General features: G+C 44.0%; 1 protein-coding gene across 2 annotated transcripts in view; it reads left to right on the top strand.

Annotated features, from left to right (window-relative positions):
- The first annotated feature begins 1995 nt into the window (after positions 1–1995).
- Positions 1996–19100, top strand: part of LOC146185380 (uncharacterized) — a 28917-nt gene continuing 11812 nt past the window's right edge. Inside the window, exons 1-7 of one of the 2 annotated variants that reach the window (XM_084606329.1) lie at positions 1996–2124; positions 2816–2877; positions 2967–3069; positions 3180–3334; positions 5049–5416; positions 8883–9078; positions 16959–17090. In XM_084606329.1, the coding sequence (XP_084462455.1) occupies positions 2076–2124; positions 2816–2877; positions 2967–3069; positions 3180–3334; positions 5049–5416; positions 8883–9078; positions 16959–17090 (1065 nt within the window). In that variant the 5' untranslated portion in view covers positions 1996–2075. Of the gene's footprint in view, positions 2125–2380; positions 2734–2815; positions 2878–2966; positions 3070–3179; positions 3335–5048; positions 5417–8882; positions 9079–16958; positions 17091–19100 lie in introns of those variants that run through there. The other variant, XM_084606330.1, reaches the window with a different exon arrangement.

Raw genomic sequence — 19100 nt, 5'->3', positions numbered from 1 at the left:
CAATTTGCCGGCACCCGCTCTTCAAGTCCATGAAAGAGAAGTACTTAGCGTTGCAGATACGGTCTAGAATGTCATCGATGCGAGGGAGTGAGTAGACATCCTTTTTCGCTACATTGTTGAAGCGGTGGTAATCGATACAGAAGCGAAGTGCGTCATCTTTCTTCTTCACCAAAACGACTGGTACCACCCTAGAGGCTCTTCGATGGCTGGATCAGATCATCACGAAGTATTTCCTGAACTTGATCGCGTGTGGCCTGGCGTCCTCGCAGCGATACACGGTAGGGACTTTAATGAAGCGGCCGGGCGTGTTCGTCCGTGATGATGCAATGCTTTGCCAATGGAGTCTGCCTTACAAGCTGAAGAAAAGCACTCGCTGTAGCTTTCTAGAATAGTGCGAATCCGGTCTTGCCTGTCTTGGGGTAGTGCTGTGTTGATGTCAAATGTGGACTGCTTGACTCGGTTGGGTGCATCATCCTCAGGTTGGCTGGGGAGGGCGAAGACATCTCGGGTGTCCGCTAGCTCGTCAAGGTAAGCGATCGTCGTGCCTGTTCAGATGCCGGTATTCTTCGGCGAAGCTCGTGACCAGCACTTGAGCTTGTCCATGACGGAAATGGGCGACGCCTCTTGCGATTGCTGGTCCGCGCTCCAAAAGCAACCGATCAGTCTTTCCCTCGACGACGCCTTCGGCGGTTTCGATGTCTGCATTGCAGGCGACGACGCTTGATCGGGGAGGCACGGTCGTCTCTATCGAGGACGTTAAAAGCGACGTGTTGCGCCGAAGTCGTCATATAAGATGTGGCTTTGTCCGTCAAGAGCTTGATGAGCTTGGATCGGAGGTCGATAATTGCCCTATGTTCATTTAGAAAGTTCATGCCCAAAATCAAGACGCGCGAACACTGCTGTAGAACCACGAAGCTTGTGGGGTAAGTACGCCCATTTACGGTTACTCTTGCAGTGCATCACCCCGACGGAGTAATGAGGTTACCACTAGAGGTGCGAATCAGCGGGCCATTTCCCAAGCGGTCGTTACTTTCCTGAGTTGGGATGCAAACGGTCCACTGATGACTGAATAGTCAGCTCCGGTGTCTACTAGGGCAGTGACTGTGCGACCGCCGACGGCAACATCAAGGTCGCTTCTTCGCGTCCTCGCATTGCACGTGGGCCTTGGTGTCCGATCTCGGCCCCATCGTTTATTGGGGTCACGACGGGGGCACACCGTTGTAACTTCGCTGGACGGCACCCTTATACGTGTCGGCTTGCACTCTGGTCGTGTTGTCGTCGATGTCATCGTACGTAGCGGCCAGTGTCACTTTAGAGCCTGGGCGCGCGATCGTCGAGGGCGTCTTCATAAGGAGGGTCGGCGTAGCGGTGGATGGTCTCGTTTTTCTCTTCAGCCTCGCATATCGCCTTCAGGACTCTTAATTTGCGTCAAAATAAAGGTAATTTTCATTATTATTAGCACAAAAAGTATCAAAATCCAATCTATTAAGTAAGCAAAGTTTCGTGCACCACACTGAGCCATCGAATAAAATTTTGCATTGTGAAGATGACTATGTAAAAAAGAGATTTACTTTCTATGTTGTAAACTGTTTTGCCACTTAATTACTTACGGCACTAAAAGCGTCGTTAACATAATGGCGTTTTCGTCAATTTCCCTCACGGAGGGGACATGATCCACAAGTTTGTTTTTTTCGCGTTTGCGCTGAAAAATTTTCCTAATTCTCTGAAGAATGCGCATGCGTAAATGTTCAAGCATCAAGGAGAAAGCACGCGACTGCACAAACAGATCTGCAGCAGCCCAGAACTGACCCCTTTCAAGAGCCACTCGCGCAGCTGTTCAATGGGAGGGGGAACCGGCCTGCCCGGTCAATTATTGGGACGCTGCCGAAGAGGGCGCTTTTCACTGGCGCTTGCAGCGCCTCCCTGCGAAGCTGCGGTCCAGTACAGCGATCGAACGTGGAAGAACGCGACTATGAAAGTGCACAAGCCAAAGAGGCATCCTGAATAGCTACCATATCCTGAACGCGATTAAATATGGTTACGGTGCTCTAGAATGCGGTATCCTAGCATGGCGCATGCACAGAAAACATGCAGAGCAAGCAAAGCGGCGTAGTTCGATGCCAAGTGAGTTTACTGAAAGTTGAGCGCCAGAGTGGCCACAGCTCATTTGTTTGGTTATTGTTGTATCTCCCGATCTTTTCAGCAACATTGATAAATATTCATTGCTAAATGTAAATCAATAAATCATTATCGTCGTTAAATATTTTCATGCTCATCATCATTAAAGCAAACTGTTTAGCTGCGCTTGTTACGGTGAGCAATAAAACTAGGTTTGCAGTGGGTAGTACTTCTTTTTGACTCCAAACATACAAGCTGTTAAAATTTAATAGGTATCCGTTCCCGTGTGGCCATCTGAGCGATCGTAGCACGAGCGAAGGGGCACGAGCGCGAGCAGCGAGGTTTTAATTCATTGGTGATTCATCACGTGCCTTCATTCAGTTGAAGGACATCTGATATTACAGCGGACCGCGAAGCTTTCTTTGTGGCTTGTCGTCAACGTTGTTGCCATGTTCCATGTCTCGGCAAGTGTTGAACTTCGGAAAAGGGGATGGTCGCCGTCAGAATTCCGTGACTTTCTTGCTGGCCCATTTATGAAGCGCTCCAGACATTAATTGATGCTTACGTCGGACATGTGTTCATACTGTGATTGATTGTTCGTCATTTGTTTACACAGTTAGTACCCACTTGTTATCTTATTACTGCTTGCGAAGACAGCCTGCATGTTGAGCTTACAGCAACTGTTGTCTTATTGTAGCACCAGAACAAATGGCTGAAACAGAGAAGCCGTTCGCCTGCGATGTTTCGGGCTGTGGAATCGTAAGTGATCAATGACATCCTTCGCAATTATGCGCTTGGCTTGCAATAGTATGTGTGACATGTTTCGCATAACCTTCTTTCCTTGACAGAAATTTGTCTGTGAAGACAAGTTGACGAGCCACAAAAGGCGGCACAAGATGATGCTGTCATTAAACTTTACAAACACAGGTGCAGGACCGAAAAACTGCATAGGTATGTGTGCACAGCTTCTTTTTAATGCTTATTTTTAGCTGCACATAATAAATTATCAGCACGATCGAGGGAGTTTTTTTTTTACATAACAGATATTTGTTTATTTTTAGAGCAAACTCCTACTCCAACAAGATTCATAGACGTGTTTGAAGAAGCAGGCCTCTTCCAAGAGCTGCAACCTGAATTCGCCACCCCTGAAGCTGTTCATGTCAACCCGTTTGAGGCGGACTTCCGCAGGGCATCGCACGGGGAGATAATCTCAAAGGTAGGCTCACTTTCAGTGGGCTATTTACTATTCACAAAGATGATAAAATAGCGAAAGGTATTGCACTGACCTTGTTCTAATTGCAAACATCCGGCACCAGTGTCTAAGCATGTCTTGCACAGCATTTATGAGTCGTTTTGAAGATTAAAAGCTGCTTGCAAAAGATTCATCATAACTAATAACTTTAGCTGAACTGTATCTCTGCATGACGTACCTGGGAGCAGGCGTGTTTGTTCTTTAAAATTCCATTTGTACATGTGCTCTGCCTCAAATGATCCGGCAACTGCAGGAATTGTATCTCACTTTAGCCTTGTCATGCTCACTGCTTTGCAACTGTGTACATGTGCAGCAGTAGCAGCAGTCTGCATGGCGTCAAGCCCTGCTTTGTATCACTTCCTCACATGCCACCCATGCATTTATAGCTGCCATATAGCCAGAGTTATATATAATGGTTGTGGGCATTTCTGCCCTCCGTAAATGTAACTCTGCCAGTTTCTTTGGCTCTGTGCTTACTGGTCAGTAAATACTAAAAAAAAAGGAGGAATTTGTTGTTTGAGTGTTGGCTCTGTGCACACATCAGGTGCCGCCATCATCAGTGCAGCGTTCAACACCACTAGTGGCCTCTTTTGCTTCCTAAGTGGGATTGTTTCCCAAAGGAAAACATGTAAATGGCAGTTTTACAAGCATGTTTATGATTTCACAATACGCCTATGATGTTGAAATGCCTGTGCACCCTACAACAAATTACGAAGTATAAAAACATTTCAAAGGCGATATATTTTTACAGCACTGCAATATGTGTGCATGTGAGTCACCACTAGCTGCCGGCACCAGATAGGAGTGCGACCCATGAGAACACGTGAAAGCAAAACATTCCAAAGGGTTTTCGTTTCACCTCGTGCTCATGCAGAGATCTGTTCATTCACAGTGCGTGCTTTGAAAACGACTGTGACAAAGGATACGTCATTTTGAAGCTACCTTTTTAAGCCGGCATGATAGGTGCATGTTGGGAAGCCAGACATACCCTTAACAGGCACTCTATCAGCTTGCATGTCTCTGAATTGCACAGTCATTTCTGCTACTCAGGCTCAATAGCACGGTCATTGAAACTAGACAGTGTAGAATGCTTTACATGAAAAGCGATTCAATTGAACAAAAACTAACTATGCACCTTTGCAAATGATGGCAGAGACGATACCTCGACTGTTTTCGGCATCTCGCATGAGTCCCTACGTTTCTAAACACAGTGGAGTTTCGGCTGGCCAGTTGCTTCACAAGTCCCTTTCGAGGCCAAAAATTTAATAAAAGCTTTATTAATCCAGCCACGTATGAGGTGTGAGGGAAATTTTGACTGAAGATGGGAGTGATTGAAGTAGAGGTGCCATCTACCACAATCTATTGACAAACAGCGCATGGCAAAGGAAATAAGCAGGTTATTTTTTTTTTACTCTGAAAAGCACATGTAACTGGAAGGCAGTCATTGACTGTTGTTGTTTTAAGACAGCAAGAAACACATCCGCGATGAAAATTGTTTGAGTAGCACGAAACATAGTGGGCTAAACAATTTTGCTGCTTGGTAAAACTTTACCTCCTCTCTGTTCAACATAAAATCCAGCAAGAGCAGTGGCTTGCCTTTCAGAGAGCCTAGAATTTCATGTTAACCTGACAGGATATCGAAGTGCCGTGTCTGCTGGGGCTGCTGCCACCTATGCAGGAGCCAAGCAATGTCTCTAGCACAAGTGAACCGCTCAACACGCCGTGCATTCTGCCAGTCACAGCAGATCCCATCGCACTGCGGGCGCAGCTCACCCCACCATCAGCCATGGTAGCTGAGTTTGGGCCTGTCCTTCCGCTTGCCACTAAAGCACAGCCAACATCTGGTGGGAGTGCTTTGGTGCTGGTTGACAAGTCTGCTATCCAGGTTTGCAGTACCAGTGTGAGTGACAGCAATCAACTCAAGCCAGCAACAGTTGTCTCAACTGCTCCTGGAGGAAAGGGACCATTAGTGTGTGCTGCCTTCAGTGACAAAATGTCTTCTCTTCAAGGAAGTGTTTCATCAATTCCACAGACTACTGCAATTGGGTTGGTTATCCTGGCTCATAAGTTTGTATGAACTTCACTTCAGAATGTTCTTATAAAACATAGTGCAGATGCTTATGTGACAAAATATTGTATAGCTCCTGTATTCTCTCTTTGTTTAATCTCTCCTGTTCAGTGTAGGCTTTATTTATTCTCACATGTCATGATCTAGCCTGTCATTCTGCTATTTAAGCATATCAATCTTGGAGACTAGATTTGGGTCATGAGATATTATGCATACAAAAATTCCGATTATGGACACTGTGCATACGCTTTCAAAGTTAGTTTTCCTTTTTATTTTATTTTTGTCCTCAAAGTGGGCATGCAGTTCAGTAGCTTGTTTACTTCATTGACTAAGTTATATAAATAGAGCACTTTTCAGCAAAGCTTTCCTCGGGTTATTTGGTTCCTCATATTCAAAAAAAAACTTAAGTACACTGAGAGACTGGGATGTGAGAAAGACTGTCCTGTCTTTTTTACATTGCCATCTTTTTGTGCACTTATGTTTTCGTTGTTAAAAAGCTTTTCCTGATAACTTGAGTCTCCATCATACACTTTCAAAGTTAGCTTTCCTCTTTCTTTTTTTTTTCTCAAAGTGGGCATGCAGTTCAGTAGCTTGTTTACTTCACTGACTAAGTTATATATATAGAGCACTTTTCAGCTAAGCTTCCCTCGGATTATTTGGTTGCTCATATTAAAATAAAACCTAAGTACACTGAAAGACCGGGATGTGAGAAAGACTGACCTGTCTTTTTTACATTACCATCTTTTTGTACACTTATGTTTTCGTTGTTAAAAAGCTTTTCCTGGTAACTTGAGCCTACGGGAAAGCACTAAGCCATGCGTGTTTGAATAGGACCTGAAGACCTTGTGACGGAATTCAGAAAATTATGCATACAGACACTTTAAAATTTAAAATCTTTGTGCCCTTTTGGTTCATTGGCATCTGGACGTCTTCGTAACTTCTACCTCGTTTTTTACTTCTGTGTTGCAAGGAAGTCAAGGCTTCCTATACTATCATGTTGCAGGCTAGATTTAGCACATTTAAGTTCATTCAGTGCGGCATTCTAGTGGAAATCAAGAAGAAATGGGCATGGGCAAGACATGTAGTGCGAAAAGAGGATAACCGATGGTCGCTTAGGGTGACTTACTGGATTTCAAGGGAAGGAAAGCGTAGCAGAGGGCGGCAGAAAGTTAGGTGGGCGGATGAGGTTAAGAAGTTCGCAGAGGTCAAATGGATGCAGCTAGCACAGAACCGGGTTAATTGGAGAAATACGGGAGAGGCCTTCGCCCTGCAGTGGGTATAGTCGGACTGATAATGATGATGTTCATTCTGTGCATTAAGTCCACACCAGTGCACTCACTACCACAGCTCAAGGACTGTGGCTTTCTGCTGCTGAATGCAAGATGGCGAACTCAGTATTTGGTTGCAGTATTTGTGCACATACCGAGGTTCACACATGTGTTGAGAAAACGTCGGATGGTCAGATTTCATTCAGCGCTGCCCACTATGGATTGAATAATAGCCTGGGTTGAGCTTTGGCTTGTAGAATTATTATTATTATTATTATTATTATTATTATTATTATTAATAAGTCGAAAGCCTTTAATGGCTCATACTGTCGTGGACAAAGTGTGTCCTGCTTCTGTTGGCGGCTGTCGCGTGGCATTCCTTGGCGCGCGTTCAAATGTGGGATTGCAGATGGCAGGAACTCTAGACGAGATGAAACTTCTCAGGTTTTCACCTTTCACTACTTTAGTTGCTAAAATCCCTCATAATTTATTATTATTATTATTATTATTATTATTATTATTATTATTATTATTATTATTATTATTATTATTATTATTATTATTATTATTATTATTATTATTATTATTATTATTTATACTGTCAGTCCTGTGTAGGGCTTTTACGAGAGCATAAACAATAAAAGTGTGAAAACAAGTAATGCATTTTAATGCAGGCACAGTTTAAGAAAATTATAATAATGCAACGTTTGGAGATGCAAAAATATTTGCAGTATATTGCAAGTATACAGTGCTCACTTGTAAATGAAACAAACTTATTAGCTGGGAAAAAAAACAAGACTGTCTGTTATGCTTGTTTTGAATTCAGCAGATGTGCACTGTAAGGCAGCATTAGATAGAGACTTCTACTCTTTAATTGCTCTTAGAAAAAACTATACTTACAACAATCAGTGAGAAAAAAAGGAACTGGAATAAACATGGAATGATGATGCGGGGATGTCTCATCAGAACAGATTTCAAAAAATTACATTTGGTTGATGTTAACTCGGCTATGTATAATTAAGTACAAGTACTCTAACCTTTTAAGCTTTGTTCACGACTCTAATTTAGGAAGACCTGCTTGTGAACAGAGATTGAAAGGTGAGGTTGATGCCGATAGTATTATGCCGATATTAGTATTATATAGGTTGATGCCGATGGACATGGCAGCAACTCACTGCACCTTTTCAATCTCTGAGCAATTATTTTTTGTGTATGGGTCCCAGACAAACTTTGCATAATCTATCATTAGTCTAACCATGGTTTTATATCCTAGACATATTATTTCAGAATTGCATGATATGTTCTGCCTAAGACTCCAGAGTGCCTTTTGAGCTTCTGAGCACACAGAACCTATGTGGGTGTTCCAGCAAAAATGGGGGGTCAATATGAGGCCCATTCACTTAAGTTACATAGTCTTCTGGACTGCTACGCACCCTTCTTTTACTGTTTGCAAATTTGAGCTTAGCTTTACTTGACCCCTTTGCATTTTAATGGTATTATAAATTATGCAGTCATCTGCAAAAAGCCCTATATATATATCAATGTTTACAGGAAGACTGATTCGACCATCTGGGGCACATTAAAGTACCCCAGGTGGTCAAAATTTCCAGATTCCTTCACTACGGCGTCTCATAGCCTGAGTCACTTTGGGATGTTAAACCCCACAAACCAAACCAAATCAAAAATAAGAAATAACAAAGGGCTCAGAATGCTGCCTTAGGGGACCTCTGAGGCCATGCATGAAAGGGTGGATTTGCTTTCTCCCAGTTGAACATATTACTCATGGCCTTGAAAATATGAGATGAACCATTTTGTGATAGACTCGTTCTTAAATATAGTCAACTTTTTATTTTGTTTTTAATTTTGGGTGTGATACCATATCAAGGGCTTTAACAGAGTCCATAAAAAAAATATTGGTCTGGCTATGTGAATCTACTGTTCTGGAAATGACATATACTAAATCGGTCAGCTGAGAAGTTGTCAGTAACCCTTTCCGGAAGCCATGCTGAACTCTGAATAATAAATTATATTTATTTAGACAAGATGGCATTGTTTTTATGCTTGACTAGTTTAGAGCAAATACTTATGAGTGCAGGATGAAATACATTGTTGATGAAATGAAAATACAGTGGATGAAATACATTGTTTTTAAATCCATGTACTGATCTCTTCCCAGTGTGGTTACCACAGAAACTAGTCTAGCGGCAACTAGCCCCATCACTCAAGTTCTTCCAGGGGTCTCAGCAGCTAACGTGGCCTCTCTTGTGGCTGCTCCTGTCATGACGCCATCTGTCGCTCCTGTGGTGCCGGCCGTCAGCCCTCTACCTGGCCCCAAGTCGACTACGATTATCACGCCATCGAATGTTATTCAGGTCAGACCATACTTTTTTTTTTCTTTGACCATGCAACATTTGTTTGGTCACTTTTCTTCTTGGTCTTAAGGTGGCACTGAGGGCAAACTGGAGTTGTTCTTTTTCTGTAGGTTTTAGTGTTCTGATGACAATGAAATAACTTTTTCTATGAAAGGTAAAAGAATTAAATATAGGTGCTGTCGTCATTGGTTGCTTTCACTAGCAAACTGCAAAGCCAGGCTACATCACCATTCACTTTCAAAGGGAAGATTACGAAAGTTTTTTTTATTCAGGATGCGTCTTCATCATCATCATCAGCCTGATTATACCCACTGCAGGGCGAAGGCCTCTCCCATATTTCTCCACTTAACCCGGTTCTGTGCTAGCTGCATCCACTTGACCCCTGCGAACTTCATCTCATCTGCCCACCGAACTTTCTGCCGCCCCCTGCTACGCTTTCCTTCCCTTGGAATCCAGTTTGTTACCTTAAGCGACCATCGGTTATCCTCTCTTCGCACTACATGTCCTGCCCATGTCCATTTCTTCTTCTTAATTTCTACTAGAATGTCGGTAACTTGAGTTATTTCTCTGACCCACTCTGCACACTTTCTATCTCTTAATGTTACCCCTACCATTTTTTGTTCCATAGCCCTCCGGGTTGTCCTCAACTTAAGTAGAACTCTCTTGGTTAGCCTCCAAGTTTCAGCCCCATAGGCGTCTTGTTGCCATCTTATTGTTACCAGATTTTTCTAACAACGCCAAACTGGAACATGGGAAGGTTTGATTCAAACTGTGCACAGTGAAGTTCTAGTATGTACCAGAAGCTTTCATGTGTCCATCACCTGCACCAATATGTACTGGATACGTAAATTAATATAGTGCAGTGTGATGTTTTCGTACATGCCAGTTTGAACAGGTACAGTCATGGACAATATTTTGCGAGACGCCGGAGCCCCGTTTCAAAGCTGCCTCTGGGCCACTAGGCGGTGTGGTGCGCGCATCGAGGTTGCGCGGGCCGATGACTAGGCGCATGCCCGTCCTATATGCGTCCGCTGGCCTTTCTCCTCGCTCGTTTTGTTTGAAGCGCTGCTTATTCCGCACTTGGGCGCGGCTGGCGCTGTTTACTGCTCGCGCCGCTCGAGCTATGCGGCCGTCGTGCTCGGCGTGCAGCCAGTCGAAAGCGATAACAGCGCTCGTGCACGGGGCCCGCCACCTTTATACCGAATCATTTAGATCTGTTTCTTTTTTTCTTTCAATAATAACATAACTTCTGGCATGCGATAAAGGTCTCGTTTCTGCAAACTGCCCACTGCGATGAAAACATCTCGATAAAGACACTCGGTCCTTATGCTTCAACTGCGAGCGTTAGCGTGCATCGCAACTCATTCATAGTTATTGTGCCGACCAAAAGCGTAAAAGAGAGAAATAATCCTTAAGCAACAAGTTTATTGTCATGAAACAAAAAATAAAAATAAAACAATGCAGACATCACTGGCAAACGAAAAATTCCTAATACTTGGTGAAACCGCCATCAGCAGCGATGACGCTTGCCAACCGGCGTGGCATCGATTCGTAAAGGGAACGAACCACATCTGTGTCCGCACGAAGCCTTTCCCATTCACCTCTGATCGCTTCCCAGAGTGTGTCTGCGTTGGCATTCCCAATGTGAGACCTCATCAGGTGAGCTTCCAATAGGCCCCACACATTTTCAATGGGACTCATGTCGGCTCCCTTCGGAGGCCATGGCAGCTGCCGCACGCCACGAGCGTCGAGAATAGCGCTCACTTTTCGAGACGTGTGTACAGGACTCCTATCTTGTTGAAAAAGGTAGAATCCATCTGGGAATGGTCCGTCAAGGACATATGGCGTTAACACACTCTCAATGATGTCGACGTAGGCGTCCGAGGTGAAGGATCCATCGACTCTCACCAGAGGCCCCAGTCCATTTCTTGACATGGCGCCCCATACAGCCAAGGAACAGCGACCACTGGAGAACACATTTTGCACGTATGGCGGGTCGTATCTATATAGGAGAAGAAAATCAGTACAAAGTTATAATTTGGGTCTTATGCATCAGGTTGAGCGCGACTGAAAACTAACTTTTCCGTGTAAAAAGGTTTGATTAGCAACTGTGAATCGTTTCTAAATAGTTAGTACTTGAACCACGCTACTAAATGACAAGAGTTGTTTCGGAAGAGCAATTACTTTAGAGTAAATTGCGGCATCGGCACTAAGAAGCGTTTGCTAATGGACTCTCTTCGGAAGGGCGCTTCTATCAACATCGTGCACCTCCGAGATATTGCATGCTGAGGAGGAGTATTCGGCATTGTTTACAACGTATATTTCATTTGGGAACACGAAGACAGCAGTTTGCCGCTATATCCTACTTTATTCGTATTCTTCATATAAAATATTCAGGATTTACTTAGACGCAAAAAAAAGGGTATCCATACCTGCAATTCACTGGCCTCCAAACTCGGCACTTCTGGTCCCAGCGGGTGGAAAAAGAAGACTCGTCCGAGAATATAACTTCGGACCAGTCGTCCACAGTCCACCCTCTCAGAGAGTTGGCGAACTCGAGCCGTTCCTTGCGCTGTTTAGTTGTCAGATGCGGCTTCTGGGCAGCCATGCACGATCGGAGACCAATTTCTTTGAGCCGCCGCCTGATAGTTTTAGCAGATATATTCAGTGCAAGTTCCTTGCGGATTTCTTCTGCAGTCATGAAGGGGTCGGTCACCGATGCCGCTATGATCAGGAGGTCATCTTCTTCTGTTGAAGCTCTCGGTCGACCTGGGCGCTTGGAATCTGCCAGGCTGCCTCCATTGTGGAAAACGCGAATGGTTCGGGCTACTGCAGATTTGGAACGACCGGTACGGTGAGCAATTTCTCGCTGGGGAACACCTTCCACGAAGAGACATGCAATCAGTCTCCTGTCGTCGATCGGCACTCTTGGAGGCATTTTGCAACTGGCAGGATTTGCGATGAAATTATATAGGTTTTCCTGGATATCGCTAACCAATCATAAATCAAGTAACGTCGATGGCTGAGCAGAAAATATAGGCGTTATGTGGGAAGAGTGCTTGCGCTATCTCGCCTTTCTACGATCAGACGATGCAAGCATGTGCTCATCAGCCTTATCACGTCAGAGTGACTTTTAAACAACTATAGTTCGAAAATTACGGTATTACATCACATAAAATGACAGTACATTTTACGGCCTTACGTCCCCGACGTGATAAGGCTGATGAGCACATGCTTGCATCGTCTGATCGTAGAAAGGCGAGATAGCGCAAGCACTCTTCCCACATAACGCCTATAACGCCTATATAATCCGCAAGGAACTTGCACTGAATATATCTGCTAAAACTATCAGGCGGCGGCTCAAAGAAATTGGTCTCCGATCGTGCATGGCTGCCCAGAAGCCGCATCTGACAACTAAACAGCGCAAGGAACGGCTCGAGTTCGCCAACTCTCTGAGAGGGTGGACTGTGGACGACTGGTCCGAAGTTATATTCTCGGACGAGTCTTCTTTTTCCACCCGCTGGGACCAGAAGTGCCGAGTTTGGAGGCCAGTGAATTGCAGGTATGGATACCCTTTTTTTTGCGTCTAAGTAAATCCTGAATATTTTATATGAAGAATACGAATAAAGTAGGATATAGCGGCAAACTGCTGTCTTCGTGTTCCCAAATGAAATATACGTCGTAAACAATGCCGAATACTCCTCCTCAGCATGCAATATCTCGGAGGTGCACGATGTTGATAGAAGCGCCCTTCCGAAGAGAGTCCATTAGCAAACGCTTCTTAGTGCCGATGCCGCAATTTACTCTAAAGTAATTGCTCTTCCGAAACAACTCTTGTCATTTAGTAGCGTGGTTCAAGTACTAACTATTTAGAAACGATTCATAGTTGCTAATCAAACCTTTTTACACGGAAAAGTTAGTTTTCAGTCGCGCTCAACCTGATGCATAAGACCCAAATTATAACTTTGTACTGATTTTCTTCTCCTATATAGATACGACCCGCCATACGTGCAAAATGTGTTCTCCAGTGGTCGCTGTTCCGTGGCTGTATGGGGCGCCATGTCAAGAAATGGACTGGGGCCTCTGGTGAGAGTCGATGGATCCTTCACCTCGGACGCCTACGTCGACATCATTGAGAGTGTGTTAACGCCATATGTCCTTGACGGACCATTCCCAGATGGATTCTACCTTTTTCAACAAGATAGGAGTCCTGTACACACGTCTCGAAAAGTGAGCGCTATTCTCGACGCTCGTGGCGTGCGGCAGCTGCCATGGCCTCCGAAGGGAGCCGACATGAGTCCCATTGAAAATGTGTGGGGCCTATTGAAAGCTCACCTGATGAGGTCTCACATTGGGAATGCCAACGCAGACACACTCTGGGAAGCGATCAGAGGTGAATGGGAAAGGCTTCGTGCGGACACAGATGTGGTTCGTTCCCTTTACGAATCGATGCCACGCCGGTTGGCAAGCGTCATCGCTGCTGATGGCGGTTTCACCAAGTATTAGGAATTTTTCGTTTGCCAGTGATGTCTGCATTGTTTTATTTTTATTTTTTGTTTCATGACAATAAACTTGTTGCTTAAGGATTATTTCTCTCTTTTACGCTTTTGGTCGGCACAATAACTATGAATGAGTTGCGATGCACGCTAACGCTCGCAGTTGAAGCATAAGGACCGAGTGTCTTTATCGAGATGTTTTCATCGCAGTGGGCAGTTTGCAGAAACGAGACCTTTATCGCATGCCAGAAGTTATGTTATTATTGAAAGAAAAAAAGAAACAGATCTAAATGATTCGGTATAAAGGTGGCGGGCCCCGTGCACGAGCGCTGTTATCGCTTTCGACTGGCTGCACGCCGAGCACGACGGCCGCATAGCTCGAGCGGCGCGAGCAGTAAACAGCGCCAGCTGCGCCCAAGTGCGGAATAAGCAGCGCTTCAAACAAAACGAGCGAGGAGAAAGGCCAGCGGACGCATATAGGACGGGCATGCGCCTAGTCATCGGCCCGCGCAACCTCGATGCGCGCACCACACCGCCTAGTGGCCCAGAGGCAGCTTTGAAACGGGGCTCCGGCGTCTCGCAAAATATTGTCCATGACTGTACTGTTGTTTTGGGCTGTTTTATTTAATTTTTCTACTTTCCTGACTGCATTTCATTCTCCTCCTGAACATGTCAAACAAATCTTCATTTACGTGCGACTCTCCGCTCATTTTAAGCTTGAGAGAGAGGTAGGAGAAAAAACAAATGCATTAGGTTCCTTGTTTGCCTGTTTTCCAGTCCCTGTCTCCATGTTTGTTTACAAGGATGGATTTAAGAGGAGGGTCAACTGGAAAGCACACTGTTACCCAATTTCTTAAAAAAAAAAAAAAAAAAAAAAAAAAAAAAAAAAAGGTGCAGTGACATGTTTTAGTTTGTTTTGAATGAAACCTGCTTGTGCTACTTACGAATTTAACAGCACAAACAACAGCCCAATAAACGTGATCTTCATGTGAGCAAAAAATATATATTATATATATGGCGGCCTAATCCATGCTACGCCTATATATTCCACTGCAGGAATGCATGCATGTTAACCCATGGAAATCTGTGCTTTGTCTGTTCAATGATGTTTGTTGCCATAAAGTACAGATTTTGAGGGAACATAGCTTTAATGACACATGTTCTCTGTGCTGTCGCAGGCAGGACAGCAAGTAACAGCATGTGGTAACTGAATTAACACATATAATTCATGCTGGTTACATCGACGTGTCATGCAACAGTGTAATCAATGCAGGATAAACTTCTGGTAGTGGCTTGAAGTGTGTTATTATACTCCGTTTCATACATCAGGTGCAACGCAGCGAAAGCTACGCAAGTAGTCCGCAAGAAAAAAAAAAGGAGGCGTATCACTACGCGCTCGTTTCATGGCCGAGTGGTTTCTGCGGAAACTGGCTCTATTCCGAGCATACACGTTTGTAGTAACTTGCTTCACCTGTCTGAACATCTTCGCAGTGCGAATTTTATTTTAAAAAATCCGCTCCGATGAGGCAGTCAAGGTTGCTGCATTGCGCAGCGCGGAGGGCACCGTTGGCAGGGTTGCCGGGCAGCAAAAATGCGACATGAACGAAAATGACAAACAAAACATACAAATTCACCAAGTCCGATCTTTTCTCCCTGAAAAAAGTGAAGTGCCTTTTATGGAGTTGATGACAAATGCAAGATGTATTAAGCTTGCAGACAAAGCAGCTATTATTTCCTCTCATCATGAGCAGGCACTATTGTTCATCGCGGATGCGGCGAGCGCAAACAAGAGCGCTAGCTTTGGCAGTGTTGCACTTGATGTATGAAACGGAGTATAACAGTTGCTACACCAATTAGTTTAGACCTGAACATTGGCAACTACTGTGAATTTTTAGCCTCGACATTAAAGTCACAAATGATGAGGGGAGCATCAGGTGCCTGTGCAGTGCTTGTGTGTACACTCTCTTAGCTGCGTCTTGAGGGCTCTCGCCCGCATCTTGCAAAGACCGTCGACATTTGAAGTAAACGCTCTTGCTCATTGCTTCTGAAGCTGTTCTTGTTCGCATTGCTCTTTAAGACTTGGGGGGGGGGGGGGGGGGGGTCTTGCTTGTCGTTTTTGAAAGGCGTGCAAGATCCTCTTCTGTCCTCAAAGATTGCACCTGTTGCTTACGAAAGTGTTTATGTTCTCGGCAGTCGGCAGTAGCATTCATGAAAGGTTCCGCCGAAGAAGACAGTTTTAGTGGGCGACAGTTGATGAGTGGGATATCCAAAAGGAGAAAATGGTCATTCAAGCACAAGCTGCGTATACGGCTGCTTTTTATACACTTGGCACCATCTGGCGCTATAATCGCAATTCAAGTGTAGTGTGAAATGCATGCGCCGGAGGGCATCACTTGTCCAATAAGTTGCAGACCATGGCTTCAGGGTGTACGCTCTAGAACCTGTCCTAAACTAACAATGTTGTATCTTCACAGCATCATTATTGGGTGTAGTAAATAAAAAATATTATTCACAGTGAGTATCGCTTCATCTGACGTTATTTTGAAGTCACTTACTACAATAACACGCAAGCATTTCAAACGACACCTGCAGAGTCACTAGTGAACTTCTTGACATCGTTTTTCTTTAGTGGACTTAAATGTGACGGACAATAGGAGGTGGAAATGTAGTCGTCAAATGTATCCCTGCATTAAAATCAGAAATTCATTATTTTCCAGTTGTCTGCAATTGTTGGCTACAATACAACAGGTGCATCTTACCTGTACTCACCTACAGGGCTGTAAACGTCGAGGCTGACGAAAAGGGTTCCACTTAAGTTAAGAACAATGCAGAGGGCTATGGAACGAAGAGATAGGAAGCCCGCGAGTGAGTCAGAGAAATAACTCGAGTTAATGACATTCTAGTGGAAATCAATAAGAAGAAATGGGCATGGGCAGGGCATGTAGTACATAGAGATAACCGAGAGTTGCTTAGGGTAAAAAATTGGATTCCAAGGAAAGGAAACTGTATCAGGGGGCGGCAGAAATTTAGGTGTGCGGATGGGGTTAAGAAGTTCGCAGAGGTCAAGTGAATGCAGCTAGCACAGGACCGGGCTAATTAGAGGAATGTGGTCGAGAGGCCTTCATCCCGCAGTGGGTATAGTCTGGCTGCTGCTGCTGCTGCTGCTGATGATGATGATGATGATGATGATTTTGCCTAGTTTCGCTTGGTCTTTTCGGCCTGGGCAAGCTAACCAGTAAAAAAAACCCTGTCTGTATGTATGGAAATAATGCAATAATATTTGCTTTTTGTCTGTTTGTGTATAGTGGGGCACTGTACACTTGTCTCCAGCATCGTTGTCATTCATGTAGCCTCGGTGTGAGCTTTTGCTGGTGTTTCCTGCAGATTGGGGACAGTGTGCAGCTGCTGATTGTAGCCAATTCAGCTGCCACTGTTGGCTCCACAGCACAGTTGCTGCCTGCGGCTGCCACTACTTCAGCAACTGTTCCACTTCTGCAACAGCAGAACACTGAGACGGTGAGTGGAGGGTGTGCACATAGTACTGGCCTGTGTCTGTAAGAGATAATCAAGTGAAGGGCAAATAAGCAGTTGCCTCTCTGTGCATTGGCAATACCATCTCATCTGTACTCAGATGCCTCTGTCTGCTCACTTATTTGCTGCTATTGTACATACGTCTGCTTTTATGAGTGTGTATTACACATAGATACAACTAAGGCCCCATCGTTGTGGCTGAGTGGTTAATGTGCTTGACTGGTGAACCTAACGAAGTGGGTTCAATCCTGGCCACGACAGCTTTTCAGTGGAGGCAAAAAGCAAGGCTCCCGTGTATAGTGCAATGTCAGCACAAATTAAAAATCCCTGGATGATTGAAATTTCCGCCCCCCCACTATGTCATCTCATATAGCCTGAGTCGCTTTGGGATGGTTATTTCTATAATCTAAGCTAGCAAGGGAAAGCCTTTTAGTTTTCTAGCTGCATCTACACCCTACCTTCTAAGCTTATTGGTACAGCTGTATGGAATGGTTTTAAAGCATTGCCCTGTTACTTCCACTGATATAGAAGGGTCTGAAAAGGTCTGAAAAGTCTTTAAAAAAAAAATAATTGAAAAATGGTTTTCTTTTTAAAGCAAAAGCAACTCTGATTCTTCACTTCATCACCTCATTTTGCAGCTGTACACTTAATTTTGCCACATTTGAATATTTTTCCACATAAGACTGGTCAGTGTCTCAAGATTTTTTTTTGTGTGCGTATAATGCCTTTCACAAAAAAAAAGTCAGGTCAGGCTTGAGGAGTAGGAGGAGACAAACAAGTGTACTTTGCAGCTTCCATATTTATTGGATCAAATGTCGCATTTTGTACCATAGGCTTGAGGTTCTTCTACATATTTTTTTTTATTTCATCGTCTTGGTGTCCATTTGAACTTTAGTTTTGTTTTTCTTCCTCCCTTTTCTGTTTTCTGCTTGAGGGCAGAACATGGAGCACTTCCAGCTTTATGCAGAAACATTCTTTTTCTGAGCCTTTCTGGAACTATAAATCCAAAAGGATATTTAACCTTTTCACTGCAGAGTTTTTTAGGACTGCTGCACACTTCCTGCCAGGTTATTTCGAATGTTAACTGGATTTTTTTACATGTTTCGTGGAAATTTTAAGGTAGTAATGCAATATGATGCTTTGCAGGACATGTCTGTTAAATATTTTTATTACACACAGGTTTCCGCTTCTTGTCCTTTTCTATAGGCGCAGAGTCACTTCCTCACTTTCTTTGTTTGAAAAGCTTTTTAGCTCAGCTGCTTCATCATTGCCACTTTCATTTGAGTAAGAATTCATTGGCAGTTTCTCATTTTCTTTGCCCGTCAAGCCATGGACGCACGTGGCGCACTGTCTCTCCATGAATGTAGTGCTGACCTTGAGAAAGCAATGCGGTGTTGTTGATGGCGGTGATGTGGGTGGAGAAACGTCCGATCCGTATGTTGTTTTAAATTTACCGTGCAAGATTTATGCATTTATGTGGCTTCTTCACAGACGGTGCGACATGTCTGCATCATTATTGTTATATCAGTAGTATTGGGAATGGCAGGAAGGGAGTGAGATATAACAGCAATACTAGTATGTTTGGAAGGCACAGTTAAAGGGTTAAATGCAATATTCCATTATATTTCGAGCTAATAATAAAGTAGCTCCTCCCCTAGATCCATTCATTTTTCAAGACCAGCACATAGAGATAGTTCACGAGCATAAGGTTCTAGGTGTATACTTTTCTTCGCATCTTAGATGGGACGCTCATATAAACCATATTTCTAGAAAGCTCTCGACTGTTACTGGTGTAATTTCACATTGTCGCACATTGCTCCCCGTAAGTGCTAAACTACAAATTTACTATGCTCTGTTCCTTTCTCATGTTAACTACTGTGCTCTAGTACGGGCAACAACAACTAAAACAAATATGAACAAGCTTCTTGTGTTGCAAAGAAAAATTATTCGTCTCATCGCAAACTTAGAACCAACATCAAATGTTCAACCCTTAAC

This window comes from Amblyomma maculatum, chromosome 6 (assembly GCF_055883805.1).
Source record: "Amblyomma maculatum isolate TAMU_Amacu chromosome 6, ASM5588380v1, whole genome shotgun sequence".
In the NCBI taxonomy this organism is placed as follows: domain Eukaryota; kingdom Metazoa; phylum Arthropoda; class Arachnida; order Ixodida; family Ixodidae; genus Amblyomma; species Amblyomma maculatum.
The sequence above is the reverse complement of the archived record's forward strand: the minus strand, read 5'-3'. Positions and strand labels throughout refer to the sequence as shown.